This window comes from Tympanuchus pallidicinctus, unplaced genomic scaffold (genome assembly GCF_026119805.1).
Source record: "Tympanuchus pallidicinctus isolate F22 unplaced genomic scaffold, pur_lepc_1.0 scaffold16, whole genome shotgun sequence".
NCBI lineage: Eukaryota > Metazoa > Chordata > Aves > Galliformes > Phasianidae > Tympanuchus > Tympanuchus pallidicinctus.
Genome location: NW_026294679.1, coordinates 13,012,952 through 13,032,438, shown reverse-complemented (window position 1 = coordinate 13,032,438; position 19,487 = coordinate 13,012,952). Strand labels below are relative to the sequence as shown.

Below are 19,487 nucleotides of genomic sequence, written 5' to 3'. Positions count from 1 at the left end.
CAATGCAAAGAAATGCAATGCAAAGCAATGCAATAGACTACAATGCAAACCTAACCCTAACCTTGAAACCGTAACCCCTAAAGCAATAGAATGGAATGCAATGCACCCACATTCCCACAAGCTGCAAGACATGCACTACCAGGTGCCAGCTGCACACCTGCTTTGCTGCCAAGGGGAGATATGAGTGTGGGTGATGCCTTATCACAGGTGCAAGGCACTGAACCCAGCATCACATAGTGCCTGCGAGACAACGAGCTGTGACCCAGTGATGTTGTGTCTCCTGTGTCCCATGCAGGTCAGGAGGAGACGAGTTGCATCCCACGGCCCCAGTGCCCTCAGGAGTGCACCTGCCTCGACACTGTGGTGCGCTGCAGCAACAAGCACCTCAAGGCCCTGCCCAGGGGTATCCCCAAGAATGTCACCGAGCTGTGAGTGCATTGCCGGGGGTCTGCCTTCCTCCTCCTGCTGCTGCTTTGTGGGTAGGGGTCTGTGCCACAGCGTACCTGGACATGGGGGGCACCCCTGTTCTGGCTGAGGACATAGGGACCATCCCAGGGGAATGTTGTCACACCCCAGGGCTCTGCAGTCCCCAGCAACCTGCCACCAGTGCTGGCCCACGCTGTACACATCCATGAGAATGTATGCCACCCCCTCACACCCCAGTGCCGTCTCACACACCCTCCTCTCACCACATCCTCAGATCCATCTCACACATGCCTTGCAAACACGGCCACCCACGCTCACAGCACGGTGCGTCTGGCTGTGCACACACGCAGGCGGCTGGGGAGCAGCCCCAGGCACCAGCTTGTGGGGTCTGTGGGTGGGCAGGCACATGTGCAGCTCCGTGCCAGCCAGGGGGTCCCCTATGGGTGCAGGGAGGTTATGCTGGACGTGCTCTTGCAGCACAAAGTCTACGGGGCCTCGGTGCACAAAGGGAATATCCTGCTGCTCAGTAATAACCCCGAGGTACTCTCCTTCTTCTTCCAGCTACCTGGATGGAAACCAATTCACCCAGGTGCCAGGACAGCTCTCCACCTTCAAGTACTTGCAGCTGGTGTAAGTGGCTGAGAGCAGGGCTCACCACTGGGACCTGGGGGTGGCAGTGTGGGCTGTCCCCATGGCGTACCCTCCTCAGGAGGGACCCCTGCAGATCCCTTTGTGTGGGATCATGGCTGGCTGGCAGTGTGTCCCTGTGCCCCACTGGAAGTGCAGCGAGAAGGGACCGGAGAGGCCACAGCTGCTGGGTCTGTGTTTTGCAGTGATCTGAGCAACAACAAGATCAGCTCACTGAGCAACTCCTCCTTCACCAACATGAGCCAGCTCACCACCCTGTAAGTGCGGGCACTGGGCTGCAGGCTGCCCTGTCTGAGAGAGGGTGTTCCTAGGGGACCCCAAAGACCAGGGGACCTTCCACCTGAGTGAAGCTGTGCCCTGAGCTGATGAGGGGGTAGGACATGGGTGGGGGGGGGCAGCGTGCAGCTTGGGGTGGCCTCTCTGTGTTGCCTCTTTTCCTTGCACAGGATCCTCAGCTACAACTCCCTGCAGTGCATCCCTCCACTGGCCTTTGAGGGCCTCCGCTCCCTGCGGCTGCTGTGAGTGTCCGTGTCCCCTGTGCACCATGGGCAGCAGTGACACTTCAGTGGGCTCTGGCCTCACTGGCTGGCTGGGCACAGCCCAGGGCTGCCCTTGCTGTCCTGGAGCCACTGGGATCATGGGGCTCACTGTCCTCCACAGGTCTCTCCATGGTAATGACATCTCCACCCTCCCCGAGGGCATCTTCGCGGATGTCACCTCACTGTCCCACCTGTGAGTTCAGGGCTGGGGACCTCAAGACCCCATGGGTTTCTCTAGACTTGCTCCCCTTCCTGCTCCTGACACCTGCCCGGTTGTTGCTCCTGCCTCCCACATCCCCACCACCCCTGCCCTTTGTTGCGAGCTGCAGGATTAGTACTCCTCCATCTGTCAGCAGTGAGAGCCCTGCAGAGCCCAGCACTGCCGGCTCGTGCCGCTGCTGCCTCCTCGAGCTTCTCCTACAGGAGACTGAACGTGGTGCACACCCATCCCGACCTCAAGGGGGTTGGACTCGATGATCTCTGGAGGTCCCTTCCAACCCCTACGATTCTGTGATTCACGATTCTGTGATTCAAGTGCCCGTTCACAGCCCTGCCCTCCCCACTCCCGTCTGCCACCATCGCAGCGGGATGGGGCTTGGGATGCTTTAGGATTGGGACACAGGCAGAAGGGGGAGTACCAAAGTTCTCAGTGCCCTCACTTTTGCCCTGCAGAGCCATCGGGGCCAATCCACTGTACTGCAGCTGCAACCTGCGCTGGCTCTCCAGCTGGGTGAAGACAGGCTACAAGGAGCCGGGCATTGCCCGCTGCGCTGGCCCCCCCGACATGGAGGGCAAGCTGCTGCTCACCACCCCCGCCAAGAAGTTTGAGTGCCAAGGTGAGTGCTGTCCATCTATCCATATGTCTGTCCTTGCCTCCCGCTCCATGTACAGCAGGGTGATGCTCCACATGGCCCCGTTGCTCACCGCTGCCCCCCAGTGCTTACAGCCACACTGCCCCTTCCTTCCTTCTACCCTTCCCCGCAGGGCCCCCAGCCCTGAGTGTCCAGGCCAAGTGCAACCCCTGCCTCTCCAGCCCCTGCCTCAACCAGGGCACCTGCCACAATGACCCCCTTGGCTCCTACCGCTGTGCCTGCCCCGCTGGATACAAGGTAGTGGCAATGGGTCTCCCGACCCAGGGTGCACGGTGCAGAGGCATGGTGCAAGGCTCTGCCTGCCCACAGCACCTGGGGGAGGGATGGGGAATGGGAAATAAGGCACGGTACCCCTTCCTGCCATGTCTCCTTCCGTCCCCAGGGCAGGGACTGCGAGGTGGTGTTGGATGGCTGCTCTCAAAACCCCTGTGCCAACGGGGGCACCTGCCAGCCCCAGGATGGGGACAGGGACAGTTTCAGGTCAGCAGTTTGTGGAGACCGATGGAATTTGGGCATTGGGATGGCAGCATCTTATAGGGATTTGGGGTCTTCTTCACCTGGGATATCCGTCTGTGCCCTCACGACTGTGGCACTGAGAGCCAGCACAGAATGCAGCCATGCCCCCATGCAACCCTGCCTACCCTGAACATTTCAGGCATTTCTGGGAAGTGGGGTGCAATTAGCAGCTGGAAATAATGGTGGGGCTGTGGGTGGAGGAAGGCTGCTCATCCTTCTGCACTAAATGGCCTCTCTCAGCCCGTTGTCTTGGCAACTGAGTGTCCTCAGCATCCTCCACTAGTCCTGGGCTCTCAGGTAGGGGCACACGAGGCTGTGCTCCTCAGCGCTCTATTGGGAGCAGGCTCTACCACGGTCCTCTGCCCGTGTTTTGGGGAGATCACCCCAACACGGTGTTTCCTACCCTGGAACAGGTGCCTGTGTGCAGCAGGCTTCGAGGGCCCGAACTGCCGCACCGCCAGTGACCCCTGCAAGGAACACAGCTGTGAGAATGGGGGCTCCTGTGTGTCTGGTGCCACCAACTACACCTGCCTGTGCCCTGCTCACTACACAGGTACATGGAGCAAGGGTACTGCCATCCCACTGCGGTATGTGATAGGTACCATCTGGTACCCCTTCTTCTGCCCCACAGGAGATTTCTGTGAGCAGCCACCAGATTTCTGCTCGGCCGAGCTCAGCCCGTGCCAGCACGACTCCACATGCATCCCCACCAGCCAGGGGCCTAGGTGAGCCCGAGCACCTGGGTCTTGCTTTCAGGAGGCTGAAGGCAGCTGGGAGGCAGTGTGGAAGGCACAGCGGGGTCTGTAACCCCCCCATGCTGTCCCAGGTGTGAGTGTGCACCCGGCTACGTGGGGACCAACTGCAGCGAGGACTTCGATGACTGCCAGGACCACCGGTGCCAGAACAACGCTCGCTGCGTGGACGAGGTGAATGGCTACTCCTGCCTCTGCACCGAGGGTTACAGGTACTGCCGGGGGTGCTAACGGGCCGGTCAGGTGTCATCCCGCAGGAGGTGATCCTGGCCACCACATATCCTATTGTGGACCCCAGAAGGGACACGCGGGGTTCAGCATCCATGCTTCCATCTGGTGCTGCTGCTGGTGGGGACCCCAAAGTGGGTGGGTGCTTTGGGTGGTGGGGAGGGGCCTGCCCCGGCCCCATGCCCAGCACGCCCTTGGCCCCGCAGTGGACAGCTGTGCGAGATGCCGCCCCGCGCCACCGGGCAGCCTGGGCTCTGCGAGCGTGCCGAGTGCCAGAACGGGGCGGCCTGCGTGGAGCGGGGCTCCCGTGCCCTCTGCCAGTGCCTGCCTGGCTTCGGTGGCCCCAAGTGTGAGAAGCTGCTGAGCGTCAACTTCGTGGACCGTGACACATACCTGCAGTTCACTGACCTGCAGGACTGGCCCCGGGCCAACATCACCCTGCAGGTGAGGACGCAGGGCGATGCAGGGTGATGGGGGGTGGCCACCGGGTGGGGGGTCTCACCTCTCCCACCTCCAGGTCTCCACGGCTGAGGACAACGGCATCCTGCTGTACAACGGTGACAGCGATCACATGGCTGTAGAGCTGTACCAGGGCCATGTCAGGGTCAGTTATGACCCCGGCACTCACCCCAGCTCAGCCATATACAGGTACCATGGGGCCCCACGCCCTGTGCCCTGACCCCATTGCATGGGCATGGAGATTTGGTGTGGGACGGAGCGCACCTGGTGACACAGCCCTCCCCACCAGTGCCGAGACCATCAATGATGGGCAGTTCCACACCGTGGAGCTGGTGACCTTCGACCAGATGGTGAACCTCTCCATTGATGGTGGCAGCCCCATGACCATGGACAACTCGGGCAAGCACTACACGCTGAACAGCGAGGCCCCGCTCTATGTCGGCGGTATGGGGCCTGTGGGGCACTGGGGGTACAGGGTCGGCCGGGTGTGTGCTGACGGCCCCGCTCTCCCCAGGGATGCCGGTGGACGTCAACTCAGCCGCCTTCCGCCTCTGGCAGCTCCTCAACGGCACCAGCTTCCATGGCTGCATCCGCAACCTCTACATCAACAACGAGTTGCAGGATTTCACCAAGACGCGGATGACGCCCGGTGTGGTGCCTGGCTGCGAGCCCTGCCGCAAGCTGTACTGCCTGCACGGCATCTGCCAGCCCACTGGCGCCCAGGGACCCGTCTGCCATTGCGAGCCTGGCTGGGATGGGCCTCACTGTGACCAACCCCGTGGTGGCCCCTGCCAGGGACACAAGTGAGTGCCCCCTCCCCTCTCTGTCTGCTGACCCATAGCAAGGGCTGTGCCCCATTGCAGTGGCTCTGTCCCGTTTGGTGCCCCATAGTGGCTCACCTGCCCCATTCACAGCTCACTTTGTGGCGCTGAGGGTTGTGGTTAGTGGATTTGCTAATAGTTGGACTTTGAGGTCTTTTGCAACCTTAGTGGTTCTATGAATCTGTGGCTCATTGCTACGCTGTGTTGTACTGGTGCCGCACTGTGCTGGAGCCACATCACTGCTGTGGATGCAGTGACTGTGCCCGACCTATGCCGTGCTGCGCCTACCCATGTCATGGTGTGATGTGCCATACCCGTGCCCTACCTATGCCATGCCTTAGCCACGCTGTGCCTCACCTACACGTGTCATGCCATAGCAGCTGGTGCTGGTACACCACAGTGCAGGCACTGCTATGTCCTATGTCAGACACCTGATGGCCGTGGCTGCCCACAGGTGTGTGCACGGGCTCTGCCTGCCCCTCGACGCCCTCTCCTACAGCTGCCAGTGCCACCAGGGCTACCAGGGTGCCCTGTGCAACCAGCCCAGCACACCGCCCGACCCCTGCCGTCTCCTGCTCTGCCACCACGGCCGCTGCCGCCTCACCCCGAGCGGCCAGCCCGTATGCGAGTGTCACAGCGGCTACAGCGGCGCCCTCTGCGACCAAGGTAGGCAGCAGGGCGGTGGGTTCGGGGCAGCAGCGCTGGGACGACCGCACTCTGATCCTCGCTGACCACAGAGCCCGAGTGCCGCGGGGAGCCGGTGCGGGACTACCACCAGGTGCAGAGGGGCTACGCCATCTGCCAGACCACGCGGCCGGTGCCCTCCGTGCAGTGCCGGGGAACGTGCGGCGGTGACACCGACGCCGGCTGCTGCATCGGGCTGCGGCCGCGGCGCAGGAAATACGCCTTCGAGTGCAGCAACGGCGCGACCTTCGTGGAGGAGGTGGAGAAGCCCAGCAAGTGCGGCTGCAGCCCGTGCCTCTGAGCGCCGGGGTGCGGGGGCTGCTGCGGACAGCGGGGGGGCAGTGAGGAGCCGCCGGCACCGGGAGCTCGCTCTGCCCTGCAGCCAGGGGCCGGGATGTTGCCAAAGCCCAGCGCAGTTCCCGCCACTCGGAGGAGCCCGTCGGGGCTGGAGGAGGATAGATGTGTTGCATCTAGAGGGATGGAAAACAAAAGAAAAAAAAAAAAGAAAAAAAAGAAAAAAAAAAAGGAAAAAAAAAACCCACAAAACAAGTGTGTAGATAGAGGATTTTTTTAAGAACTTGCAGCTACACAAGTGTGTCTCATGTGGGAGCTGCTCTGCCCCTCCGCCTGCTCTCTCTTCATCTCTGCCTTCTTCATCGCTGAGGGGAACACATGCCCTCTCTGTGTGTCCCCCAAGCAGCCCCACATCCAGCTGGGACCTTCCCAACACCCTGTGCTGCATCTGGCACTGTAGTGCTTTGTGTGCCACGGCTGCCAGGGGTGCTGAGCTCCATGCTGGCACCCCTAGTTCCCAGCACCCCTAAGTCCCCCTTCCCAAATGGCCCTGGCCCTGCTGCAGCAGCCCCTGTGGCCAGTGTACGGTGCCAGCTCAGCGGCACTGTGGACACGTTGGGTCAAGCAGGATGGAGCCAGGAGCGGCCTCACCATGCAGAGCCAGCCCTGCCCTGCGCGCAGGGATGGGGCCCCTCTCCCTGCTGGGCTGTGTGGAGGGGGTGGTTGTGCTGGAACCTCCCAGAGGATGTCCCTTAGATGGCTGCTGGGGCACAGGTCTGTGATGTTGTCAGCCCTGTGGATGCTGAGGCAGCTGAAGCTGGAGATCCCGGAGGCAACACAGCGTCCAGCACAGGTCCCAGCAGCTCCGAGCTGTCGGGCTGCAGCCTCGCCACACCGCTGTGCCGGGGGACATGCTGGTAAGGCAGCAGGGGCACCACGCCTTGTGCTGGCCATTGGCAACCCAGGACCAAGGGTGATGGGCCAACCTGGGGCAAATCACCGTGTCACCACCAGGGCTGTGGCTGCAGCTCTCCCATCACATCACACCACAGCTTTGCTGCGTCCCGCTGGGTGCAGCCCGCTGGTGGGTGCCATCGCTGTCCCCACGCACCCAGGACACGCCACCGTCATGGGGACATCTCTGCCACCAGCACCCTGTGCTGCACGGCACGGCGGGATGCTCTCCTTCAGCCCCCGGCCGGGGCTCAGTTGTGTTGTGTTTCTGTTCTTGCTGTAAGCTAACCGCTAAAGTATCTCTTTATACAGAATACTTACAGATTCTAATATATATTTGTATTTCATTTTGTTATAGTATTTTTCTATGTTCGGGGTCAACAAACGCTGTTTTCTTTTCGTTTACAGATGCTACTGGGCAGGAACATGACGGTGGCTTTGTCCGGCCCGCGCGGTGTGTGTGTGTGTCACTGTTGCAGCCGCCGGTTTGCGCTGGGCTGGGGAGGGCACCCTCCGCCGGCAGAGGCTGTGTTGTTTTAGGAGATGTTCGGTATTGTCTATGTTGTCCTCCACGTAAACATGACATTGATTCATTCAGAGACCCGGCATTGTCTTTATGGGGACATGCGGAGGGGGCACAGGGTGGGGATGGCGTGGGCAATGGGGGGACTCAGTGCTGCTGGGGGGAGGTTGTGCCCCATCACTGTGGCCCGCGTGTGCCATCCACGCCCCCACCCTCCCCCAATTTATCACAGCAAAGCGGCTCTGATATCAAAGAAACGTTTAATAAGCTGCAATAAAATACGGACCTTTAGAAAGCTCATCATCGGGTGAATATCAACAACAGAGGGAGAAAAGAAAACAAGGCGGTGGGAGTCCGTGAGGAGCTCAGATCTGAGTCAGGGAGCTTTACCTGGAACAAGAACACAGCTTCCTTGAGAGTCTAAACGACAGGAGCACAGAGTTCACAAAATGTCAACATTGAGAGAGTCGATACACAGCCAAAGTTCAAATGACCCAGCTCTTATAGCTATACATATCGATTTAAAGCAACTTAATATAACTTTATTTCATTTTTTATATACACGTTCAAAGGTTCGTCAGGTGAGGTATGTAAACATCATCTAATGGAAACCCCTCTGCACCTTTCCGACCGAGGATTCACAGCAGACGTTTTGCTTTCCCCCAGCACGGAGCCGAGCGAGCGGCCGCGCTCCCTGCACACCGTTCTGACATTTCACATTGGTCAGGCTCTGACATACAGTACCGACAGGAGGGCCGTTCGGATCAGTGTCTAAAGTTCATCCTAGAGAAACGAACAGAGCGACTAAACTCCTTCCAGGGAAGTGGACACAGAGGAAGGGAAAGCATTTGCTATCGGGGCGGATCTAAGATTCAAACGATGAGCATCTTGGAAAGAACGAAAAGAAACATATTGGGTTGGTTGGGTTGGTGCTTTTCTTTCTTTTTTTTTTTTTCCTTTCTTTTTTTTCACACTACAGTTCCAAAGGCGAAGGGCTCTCGTGAGCCCCTTTGTCTCACTCCCATCCCATGCTCTGAAATGAGGGACTTGTCACCAAACAGCAGGGCTGATCCCATTATGGGATGGGTGCAGCAAAACGGGGTTAAAAACAGCCAGAAAAAAGCCACACACACGTAGGAAAAACACACACAAACAGGCAACCGACCTCAAACCCTCCAATAAACATGGCAGAAGGGCAAGCAAAGAGGCAGTGACCTTATGGGGCCAACTTGGCTGCGGACAGCTGCCCTTCTGCCTTGCTTCGCGGGCACCTTGGGGTCAGAGCAGCCGCTTGGAACAGCCCTGGGGCAGCTCCTCAAGACCCACACCTCGCACTGGGCTGAGCCCCCGTCACCCAAGAAGACATTATTACTAAAATCTTATTGCTGGCAGTGCCCCCACCATGGAGACCCCCACTCCCTCCCAGCTCCCGCTCACCCTCTGACATCATCAGAAATGAGATGAAGAGTTAATGCTTGGACACCGATGGGACGGGACCCCGCAGCTGCCCTGTCCCCCTGCGCCATCAGGCAGCCACAGTGACAGCCAGTCGGAACAAGAACCTACAGAAAGCCCACAAAATAAATATAAAAAACCCGACTATTTACAATATTAAATCCGTGAGAATTGAGAGAGAGAGAAAAAAAATGTCTTTACCTGCCCCAAAAGCTTAAAAAGTAGGTTAGCATCCTGCCGCCTAGCACAACACTATCTTACATGGCACCTACACATAATATATATTCACATTTCATTTTAAAATTAGGTACTCTTACAAACAGACTTAGAAAACATTGGCTAGCGAGGTGGCCTGGCGGGCCAGGTGACACCACAATGGCCACCACAGTGCCCTCTGTGGCCATCCCACAGCTGCCAACGTGCCCTGAATCAAACGCCAGCTGCCCGCGGCCCGGTGGAAGTGCTCTCAAACCAGGGGGGGGGGGGTTGGGGAGGGGGGGGGAAGGGGGAGAACCGTGATTCCGCTAAGCCTAGGGGTGATCTTAATACAAACTCCTGAGAACATCTTAGAACAGATGGATTCATTTCACAACCACCAAGCGAAGGGATGGGCGGAACGGACGCTATGATACACGGAGCAGGGAGCGGGGGTGGAGGAAAACTCCGAGAGTAGGATGAGAAGTCAGCCAACAAGGAAAGCTGAAGGGGTGGCGGTGGCAGCAGCAGCCGGCACTGCTGTGATTGGGGAGCACTGGGGGCACAGCACTAGGGCTGGAGGGAGGACATTGGGGAGTAAGTGGGGAACAGAGCAACGCAACACTGCCTGGAAGAGAGGGAGAAGAAAATCAAATCTGGGCACCGATGAAGAAATGGTGGCGATGCCACCCTGCCACTTGGCCACCTCACATGCAGATCCCTTCATTTGTCAGCAAATTAAAATGCCCCTCCGTCCTTTCCCAAAACACAGCACTCACAAGCACAAAGCACATGGTGAAAGCACGTCACATCGGCTGCAAGATCCAGGTGCTACAACTGGTGTCAGCATGAGAACACGCACAGGAGATGAGGAGGAGATGGCACCTCTTGAGGGGCAGCACAGAGCTGGAGATGCTGCCCAGCAGGAAGCCGCCCTGGTTTTCTGGAGATGAGAGCATTCCTGGCCGACCTACGATGCAGAGAACTCGCATAGAGCACTGCTGTGCCCACCCTGACCTGGGCAGGGCCATGCCCAAGTGCTGGCTGCAGTCACTCGGCCACAGGTGGCAGCCACACTCTACCCATTAAAGACAAAGCTCTTTCTGAAGACCAAAGCTGTCACTGTTAAATAAAACAGAAGAGCACTCTGCTGCCTTGCCAGGCACCCCATCATCTGGCCTGCTCTCAGCTTTCAGCCTGACAACTCATATTCCTCCCATGCCACGGGATGCCCAGCATCCCATCCGACACATGCTAAGGCTGCAGCACAACTCTGGGGAGCAACATCTGGAGCTGCCATCCCAACATGGGGCAGCAAGGGACAGCCCCCAGAAGTCAAAGAGAAATTAAATGCAGAATGTGGGGAGGGGGTCCTGCATTTCTACCCCAGCCCAAGGGAAGGGAAAGGCAGGCGCAGGCGGAGAGAGGACCCGTGGGGAAGGTACAGAGCAGTGCTATGGCTGCCACCGGTGCCTCTCCTGAAATGCCTTTAAATCTTTCCTGATGGAATGTTTGACATCTTTAATACATGCAGTAAAAATTAAAATCATAGATAACTCTGTATTAATCTGTACAGGGTCTGACAGGCTAGATTTAATCACTTTGTTGCTGCTCAAAGAGCTCACTTTCGCATGATTCAAAGGGGAGGGAAAGTTTTCAAACCAAAGCCTCGCTGCTTCCCGCACCGGACGCTCACAATGGGATTCCTGCACGCAGCAAGGTGCGTGTTTGTACAAAAGTGAATGCAAACTATAGGGAAAATCAGCTGCAGCCGTGCAAAGGGACAGGGGTAGGGGCAGAGCCGCAGGGTGACATCCATGTGTGGGTACCTGGAGAGCCACCGGCAGCTGCAGGAGAACCGACACGTGTCCCATCCACCTTCGTCTCCCTCACCGATGGCAAAGGGGTTTGGGTTTGCTTGAAATGCCACTCACAGACAGACAGAAGGGCGCTGAAGGGAAGGGAAATGCTGGCGTGCACCGAAAGGCTGCCGAAAGCTACTTCATGTGCACAAAGGTGGTTTTCTTTCTGCTACAGTACAAGTGCTTGTGCCTCAAGTATAAAACGCAAGCCTCCAAATCACACAGACAAGCTTCTTAATTTTATTTTTAAAGTGATAAATAAGGCACTGTACTTTTAACTAAAACTGCCTGGTTCTGAGTTCAAAAGCCCCAGGACCATCGGAACTGCAAACGCTTCCTTCGGAACAGCAGAGCCAGACAGGCTGACCTCTTCTCCGCCTCAGACACAGCTTCCGATGCCTAACATCACGTGCGTGATCCTGTAACTGCGGATTTTAAAGGCTTGCTACAGCTTATAAAAGCAGCTTTAGTTAATGCATGGTAAGGGTTACTACTATACACGAGTTCTGTACATGGCTACCGCTGCGTTGCTACTTGGCATCCAGCCGCGAGCGCTTGCTGTGCGAGCAATCTCCCTTGGCCCGCAGCTTCCTCTTGCCCTGCGAACTGCTGCCTTCCTGCCCCCTCCTCACAGCCCTGGGCAGGGCCTTCCCCCCGCCCGCCTTCTTGTTGGCCATCTTCTGCGCCCGCGTCGAGGACTCGCCCAGCGGTCTGTGCCGCGCGGACGGGCCCAGCTCCTCGTGGCCGGGCGGCGGTGCGGCACGGCGGCTGGTGTTCTCCTTGCCCTTCCGCACCGGCAGCCGCACCTTCTCTGGCTGCCTTTTCGGGGCCCTCTTCTCTTTTGAAGACACCTTCTTGGCCAGCTTGCTGCTCCTCTCCACCTGCTTGCGGGTGGCGGGGGCCCTGGTGCCCGCCTCTGAATGCTTTATTTTCCCAGCCTTCTTGGCCGGCACCTTGTCCTTCCCTGAGGAGGCAGCCCGCTCCTGCGTGGCCTCGCTCTCCTTCAGAGTCCTCTTCTTCCTGCTGAGCTGCTCAGCCCTGGGCGAGGGCTCCTCCTGGCCTTTACTCTTCCCTTTCCGCCCTTTCCCCGCTCCATCCGCCGAGGGAGATTTAGTGGGGAAGGCATCCGCCTTGATCTGCAGGGCCAGCTTGGGGGACATGAGCGGGTTGATGCACAGGCTCTTGCGGCTGGCCTTGCCCTCGGGGCCCGGCTGCTCGCTGGGCACGTCGCCGCGCCGCTCGGTGCGGGTGGCGCGGTGCTGGGCCCGCAGCTTGCCCCTCAGCTGGGAGTACTTGCGCAGGATGCGGGTGCTGGCCTGGGTGGGCAGGCTGAGGGTGGGCTGTGCACCCCGCTCCTGGCTCAGCTCCTCGGGGCTGGCTTCAGGTGGAGGAGGCTGGCCGGCCACGTTGCCCTCTTCGGCCTCAGCTTTGTCGGCATTCTCGCGGATCTTGGCCCACAGCTTTTGGTTTTTCAGGTTGTTGCGGGCTGGTGTGGTCGCGGCGAATTTCTTCAGGTGCTTTTTCAAGCGCTCAGCCTGCAGTGAGCTGGGGTAGAGGCCAGAGGAGGAGTACTTCTGCATGGGCACCTTGATGGGGGGGATCTCCCCTGGGAGACGCGTGTTGAGTTTCTTCACGATCACCAGCGAGCGGGTCTCGGTGGTCTCCAGGAACCACTGGCAGATGTCGGACAGCTTGTAGGCCTTCATGAACAGCATCTGGACAGGAGACAGTTTCTGAACCTCCAGTGCCCCTCTGCTTTTCCGTGTTCTTTTCTTGCTTTTCCAGATCTCCTTCAGCTTGTCGGCTTTGTTCTTCACCTTGGGGGCTGGCTGCACTTCCTTCTCCAGCTGGATCCAGCCTTTCTGCACCTTCATGTACTGGGCGTTGAACTCAGCAATCAGCTCTTGGTTCTCCTCCTCAGCGCACCACTCCATGAACCTTGGCTTGCTGTCTTCTGCATCCATATCCTCCAGCGCCAGGGCATCATCATTCCCCGAACTGCACTCGTCCCTCGCTTTAGGGACAGCCTGCATAGACTCCTTCCCTGGCAAGCTCTTTTTTGCAGTATCAGCTGTTGCAGGTGTGTGTCTTAAGTTGTAAAACTGCAGGGTGACCTTTTTGTGCTTGGCAGCCTTTGCTGGGAGATGCTTGCTTCCTCCACCTCTGCTGGTGGGACACAGAGATTGGCTGCACACTGGCTCATAGTGCTCCAGCTTCCCTGTGTCTATGGCACTGTCAGAGCTCTCCTCCTTTGCACAAGCATCGCCCAGCTTCACCTCTGCTTGCACACTGCCTGCAGGCGCACTGCTTTCTGCTGGGAGGAGGATGCTTTTCTTCTCAGCATCAGTCTGCACACACATGTCCAGCATCTCACCTGGTTGACTTTGGCCACCTGTAGCAGTGGGGTTGTCTTTATGAGAATTTTCTCCCTCGGATGCAGTTTCTTTTGCTAAGATGCTTTTATAGGTCTGCCTGGTGGTGACACCGTTCTCCTCAGCAGTGCTTTCTGGAGCCTGCCCGGTGCTTAGCCCCTCGTTGTGTTGGAGCAGTGCACTATGGAAGCAGTCGTTTGGGAAGTGTGCAGGTGTTGTCTCATCCAGGTTCCCTTCTTTCTTGAACCGCTTAGCACCAGGACTCTTGGAGGCTTTGATCTGAAGGCCAGGAAGGTGCACGGGGCTGGAAGAACCAGCGTCCTCAGTGCTGCCCTCAGTAGGTGGTTGAGATTGCTGGCTTCGGAGACGCCGGTCAGATGCCACAAGCGCTCTCCTTCCTTTCTTTCGCTTCTTGTCTAGGCTGTCTTTGGAAGAGATGGAGTCTTTCTCTGCTGTTTCCAAGCTATCGGGTTCAGGCAGTGTTTCCTCTTCAGCAGGCTCCTTTTCACCTGCCAGGCTGTTGTTCTGCTCTGCCTCGCCTTCCGAGTCCACAGGGAGAGCTATGCTGGCTGGTGCAGCCTCCTCTTGCTCAAGGGAGGTGTCACCTGGTACAACTGATAGTTCGACATCTGGCAAAGTATCAATGCTTTTGTTCACCTCCATGCTCTGCAAGGTGGCAGGGGACTCTGGTGGACAATTCCTGCTGTCAGTGGCAGGGGGCTGCTCAGGAGCCTGCAGCTCTGGAGAGAGTGGAGAGGGTTCTGCGGGATGCACATCACAGGGCTCTGTGCTGCTGGCGCCTGGGATCACTGCATGGTCCCTGGTGTCAGCCTCAGGTGCCGCATCCAAAGCAGGACAGAGCTGCATGGGGGACCCTGGCTCTGGGCTGGAGGGGAGGTCTGGAGTAGTTTGCACACCCACATCTGGGGAACCTTTCTCCCCGATGGCTGCTTCAGAGGCGGGGAGGGCAGCACAGCCTGCAGCTGGCACAGCATCACTGTCCTTGGGGCTGCTATCCCCAGAGGGAGCCGCACCAACCTCCGAGGCAGCCAAGCCACCAGCCCCTTGGCTACAAGGGGAACCTGGGGGTGGAGAGCCAGCCGTGCTGTCCTCCGTCTGAGGGCTGGGCGGTGCCGAGAGTGAGAACAGGGGCACAGCTGCAGAGGCCTCCCGTGACCGCAGCACCCGCATGTCCCGCAGCTCCCGCTGCAGGGAGCCCAGCTCACCCCTGCCTTTTGTCTCTCTGCCGGCTGGTATGGCTTTGGCCAGCAGCCGGAGCGAAACCCTTTTCTCCCCATCCCGTCCTGCCCCCGTGGAGCTGCCCCCCGAAAGCATCAGAGTCGGCTTTGTGCTTACGAGCGCCTGCGTCCGCTGCGCCACGCTGCCGCCCCGCTCTTCTGCCCGCGAGCTTTTCACCAGCGTGCGGACAGTGGGCAGCTCACAGCACTCCCCATTGAAGAAATACCCCCGCGTGCTCTTCCGTGCTGTCCTGCGGGATGACACGGCGCGCTGGCTCTCAAAGTGGCACTCAGTGATGGGCTGGCTGATGTAGACCACGTCGCACTGGTTGTCGTAGTCATTAATCCGCAGCCCCGAGGCCTTTTTGCTCTTACGGGAGGGCCGAAGGGAGGCTGTCTTGGCACGGGGGTGCCCGGCAGGGGCACGCTGGGAGGTTGGTGCGGTGCCGGCGGGCAGCCAGCCCTCTTTGGATTTGTCCAGTGGGCCCTTGTCGGCCGGGTGCAGGTGGCAGCCTACCTTACCCTTGGCCACAGCGTGCAGGTGGTTGTCTGGCTTTGGTCTTGTGTCTTGTTCTTTCACATCGAGGTCCTGGTGCAAAGATGCTTTTGAGCCACACTGTAACGCATTCTCTTTGTCCGCACGGCGAGGAGAGCTGACAGCAAAGCCAGGGTCCCACGGTTCCTCCGGCAGAGCCCTGAAAGAGCTCTTCTGGGAGCCCAGACAGCTGTCCAGGCCCTCCTCACTGCCGTTCACATTGGCCACTTTGACAGAGATGTAGCCTTCCACTAGCGCCTTACCTGCTCCCTGCTCTTTGCTGTCCTCACACCTTCTGACGCTGGCATCTTGTTCGTGGCCAGCAGCTTGCCCCTCCAGGCTTTTTGTGGCATGGTGGAAATTCAACGAGGAAGAGTTCAACGTGCTGAGGTATCCTTGAGTAGAGCTGTCCTTTGGGCTGGCGGAGCGCAGCCGCGTGCTGGGGGGGTCAGGGAAGTCTCTCCTCAAAGCAGGGCTGGAGCTCTCTGCCCTGTCCACGGGCTTCAGCTCTGCAGGCTGGCCTGTGCTGTCAGTGCCTGGCTGTCCGGGCTCCAAGGAAGAAAGGGGCCTTGGGTCAGTACACGTAGCACCCTTATCCTGGTTTTCAGTGCTTTGCTGGCTACAGGCAGAGCCACAAGTGGAGGTCTCCATGCTTTCGGATTCAGATGACTGCTGGCCTTCACAGTCCGGTTGTACTTCAGTGTATATGTCGTTTAGCACGCGGATGAACTGCTTCTGGTGGTGTGTACACAGTCTGACCATAAACTTTTCCAGTGGAGACTTGGGCTGATTGTTAGAGTCTATTGCTACTGCCTCTGCTGCATCCTCACTAGAGAGACAAAGAGAAAAGCAGTCAGTAACACGTCTTGGGAACAGAAGTTTATGCTGCAGAACTGGAACACCCTTCTCCTCCCACTTGGACCCATCACTCACTGGACACCCTGGTGCCATGAGGCAGGCAGCCCCCAGCACAGGATATGGACTGCATTTTGTTTGTCACACACTGCTGGAGCATCATAACTGCACTTCACTTCTCAGAATCAGGTTTGTGATACACACAGGCCCAACACTTCTGGGACACACCAGCGCGAGTGCACACATCTACACAAACACATTTTGGAGGGCTCCCAGCACGCAGGATATGCCTGCGGCCACACAGCCTTCCGTGCTGCTGTGCCCTGCCATTTGCTCTGTGCTTTGGTTTACTGCCATTTGGTAAATTCACTCTGCCCACCTGCAGTGCTCACCCAGGAAGGTGGGCACCATTGTCTACAGGATTGCAGCCACGAGCTACCTCTTAAACAAGGCGATTATCATTTCTCTGCTCAGCAGAAGCAATTAATTAGAATGCATCGGTGGGGAGGCTAAGGGATAATTACGCAGTGTTTGCACGAACTTGTCAGGAGTGTGGTGCCAAAACCATGCCTGCTCCCAGCAGCAGCACACACAGATCCTGCCCCATCCCCATCACTCCCGCAGTGGGGGCTCAGTACTGGCCCCATACAGGACCACACCAGCACAGCTGCAGAGCTGTGGAGCAACCCCCGGGTTGTTCCCCGGGAGGGCAGGCTGCTCCCTGCTCCCCTCCTGGCATGACTCACAGCTCCTGCATGGGGAAGTGCCACAAGTCATTCCTTCCAACTGCTGGGTGGCACTCGGAGGAAGTTTTTGGGGAAGTGCTGGCTCTTAGGCTCTGCTCCCAAACTCAGCAAGTAGAAGCGTCCCACAGGCTACTCTGGCCCTGTGAGTTCAGCCACTTCTCCCAGAAATGCTGCTCCAAGCATCCAATAGCCAACCCTGCGTGTCCCAGTGTGCCTAAATTCCAAGCTCGGTTTCTTAGAGAATGTTTTCCCAACACCTCCTGGAATGGCTGAGCAGGTTACACTTGGCAAATGCGCCCCCAGCACCCCAGAGCGCGCTGTGTGGCCACCACCAAGCCCGCTGCCTTCAGCTGAACACCCTGCAGCAGCCCCAGCCAGTTCTACCCAGGGTGAACAGAAATGAAAGCGCTCAGGTACAGCCTGGCTCTTTTCCAGAGCCCTGCATGGAAAGGTTGTCCCAGAGAGGATTCCTGCATGGCTCAGCTCCTCCCTTCGCCCTGCGGGTAACAATGGGGCGACACCTTTCTCCTACCACCAGGAAGGAGAGGAGGGCCCCGCACAGCCCCTTCCTTTGGGCAGAGGTCTCCCCTTACCTGCCCGGAAGCCCAGCTCCGTGCAGTGGCAGCCATCTTCCTGCATTTATCACTGCAGCCTCTCCGCCTCCCCCCGCCACCTCACTGGGATGCCACGGGACGGGGAAATGAAGGCCAAGCAGAACGCTTCGTCCTTAACCAGGCTGCTTGTGGTGCCAAGGGAGAGCCTGCAGCAGTGGGTAGTGAGAGGGGAAGGCAGGCAGAGGGGCCAAGATCCCTCACTGGGGAGGGGGCTCCCGGTTGTCTGCAACATCCCTGCTCTGGGAGCACCCCCGCCGGTCCTGCAGCAGGCTGGGGCAGTGCTGGTCTCGTGGCTCTGCCCAGGCACATGGGCCCCAGAGACATGGGGATGTGCCACGTCCTGCCCAGCACTATTGGCACCCAGGGCCTCGGGTGCATCTCCCCGTGCTCTCACCTCTTTTCCTCTGATGTCTGGCAGACACCACGGCTCTCACTGCCGCTCTATGCCCTACTGTGCTCCAAAGAGTTAATCCTACACATACACAGTGTTTAAAAAACAGATATAGATCATTTTCCTGGTTGATAAAGGAGATAACTCCACTGAGACTCAATGTCCTTTGTCCTCAGAAGACCCATCTCGCCCCCAGTGCCACCATTCACCTGTGCCTATAGTCACACAACTGCAGGGTTCTCTGCTTTCACATCACCGAGACCCAAAGATGGACCACAATTCCTAATTCTGAACCCATCCGCCCCCTCCTCAGCCTACCTCTAGATGGGCACCTCCTTATTCTGAGAATCAGAGGGCTGAGCATAGCCCTGCAGTGCCTGCCAGGGGGATGCATCGGACACCAATGGTCCCCTCCGTCCTGCTGACAGAGGTGCAGCGGGATGGAAGAACCACAGAGGGTGGGGCTTGGGAATGTGGCTTTGGGAGACAGAACAGGTAAGGCTCAGGGGACACACAGGGAGCCCTCTGCAGCCTCCCCCCAGCACAGCTCTCCCTGAGCTGGGCTGCCTATGAGGAACATGTCATCCTGCCCAACACCTGCAGAAGCCTCCAGCCCAGCCCCGTGATCAGCTTGCTGGCAGCTCCTGGGACACCCACCCTTTGTGCCTCCAGCCGAGTCACTCACCCACCCAGAGACCCCAGCCAGGCTGCCACCTCCCCCTGCCAGCAGAAGGCACCCTGCTGTCCCACCAACACCCTGCCACCCGATCCCCCGCTGCCCTCCCAGCTCTCCTCTCCCTCTCTTCCTTTCTGCCTGTCACAGAAGGTGTCAGAGGAATCAAGGGGCAGTAGCTGTCAGCGAGACACACAGAGCTGTTGCCACGCAACCATCGTGGTGTAGCAATTAACGCTGGGGAAAACGTGCTGTGCTCTGAAGCTATTTGCATAGCTGCGTGTTGCAATACATTTGTTTGCTTTGTGGCACCGGCGGTTTGCGGGGCTGAGAGCCAGCCCTCCCTGACTGCTGCTGGGGGGACCCAGGGCTGCCAGCAAAGAGCACACGGCCATGGTGGTGGGGCTGGGGGCTTACATTCTGGGGACACCCCCAGCACTGGTATGGGATTTACGTGGGGGAAATGCCATGTGCTCTCCGGATTTCATCCCATGGTGTGCTGCTCACCCCACGGAGCCAGCTCGTGGTGTGCTCTCTCTCCCCTTTAAAGCTCTGGAGTCACCCAGCCTGTGACTCAGGAGCGTATGTTTGAAGGCAGAAGGGGAAGAAAGAGAGGGAGAAAGGAATGAGCTGTTTCACACTAACCTATCTGCAATGCTGGCCCCCAAAAACCTGCCAATTGCCAACGGCAACCTTCTGGTTTGCCCACCCCAAGTGCCTCACTACTGAACACAAACCCTTTTTGGGTTTCTTTTTTTAGCCCGTGAACTGCAGCTGGATGGATTATAAGTTTACAGGTACGTTTTGTGCCTCAGAGGCACAAGAAGCAGAGGCA

The 19,487-nt window shown here is 58.3% G+C and overlaps 2 protein-coding genes across 11 annotated transcripts in view; one reads left to right on the top strand and one right to left on the bottom strand.

The window, feature by feature from the left end:
- SLIT1 (slit guidance ligand 1) overlaps window positions 1–7,790 on the top strand; it is a 31,151-nt gene extending 23,361 nt beyond the window's left edge. The window contains exons 21-38 of one of the 3 annotated variants that reach the window (XR_008205022.1): window positions 296–428; window positions 988–1,056; window positions 1,260–1,331; window positions 1,521–1,592; window positions 1,735–1,806; window positions 2,286–2,449; window positions 2,598–2,722; window positions 2,868–2,965; window positions 3,415–3,554; window positions 3,633–3,726; window positions 3,828–3,965; window positions 4,188–4,425; window positions 4,499–4,629; window positions 4,730–4,884; window positions 4,955–5,243; window positions 5,716–5,927; window positions 5,999–7,212; window positions 7,602–7,790. Coding sequence is in view for 2 of the 3 variants with exons in the window: in XM_052676682.1 (XP_052532642.1) it covers window positions 296–428; window positions 988–1,056; window positions 1,260–1,331; window positions 1,521–1,592; window positions 1,735–1,806; window positions 2,286–2,449; window positions 2,598–2,722; window positions 2,868–2,965; window positions 3,415–3,554; window positions 3,633–3,726; window positions 3,828–3,965; window positions 4,188–4,425; window positions 4,499–4,629; window positions 4,730–4,884; window positions 4,955–5,243; window positions 5,716–5,927; window positions 5,999–6,246 (2,450 nt within the window). In the remaining variant the exon portion in view is untranslated. Of the gene's footprint in view, window positions 1–295; window positions 429–987; window positions 1,057–1,259; window positions 1,332–1,520; window positions 1,593–1,734; window positions 1,807–2,285; window positions 2,450–2,597; window positions 2,723–2,867; window positions 2,966–3,414; window positions 3,555–3,632; window positions 3,727–3,827; window positions 3,966–4,187; window positions 4,426–4,498; window positions 4,630–4,729; window positions 4,885–4,954; window positions 5,244–5,715; window positions 5,928–5,998 lie in introns of all 3 variants that reach the window. The other 2 variants (XM_052676682.1, XM_052676681.1) reach the window with 2 other exon arrangements.
- A 169-nt stretch (window positions 7,791–7,959) lies between these two features.
- LCOR (ligand dependent nuclear receptor corepressor) overlaps window positions 7,960–19,487 on the bottom strand; it is a 72,576-nt gene continuing 61,048 nt past the window's right edge. For 6 of the 8 annotated variants that reach the window (XM_052676671.1, XM_052676673.1, XM_052676676.1 and 3 more), the window contains one exon: window positions 7,960–16,202. In XM_052676671.1, coding sequence (XP_052532631.1) covers window positions 11,759–16,202 — 4,444 coding nt within the window. In that variant the 3' untranslated portion in view covers window positions 7,960–11,758. The remainder of the gene's footprint in view (window positions 16,203–19,487) is intronic. The other 2 variants (XM_052676678.1, XM_052676680.1) reach the window with 2 other exon arrangements.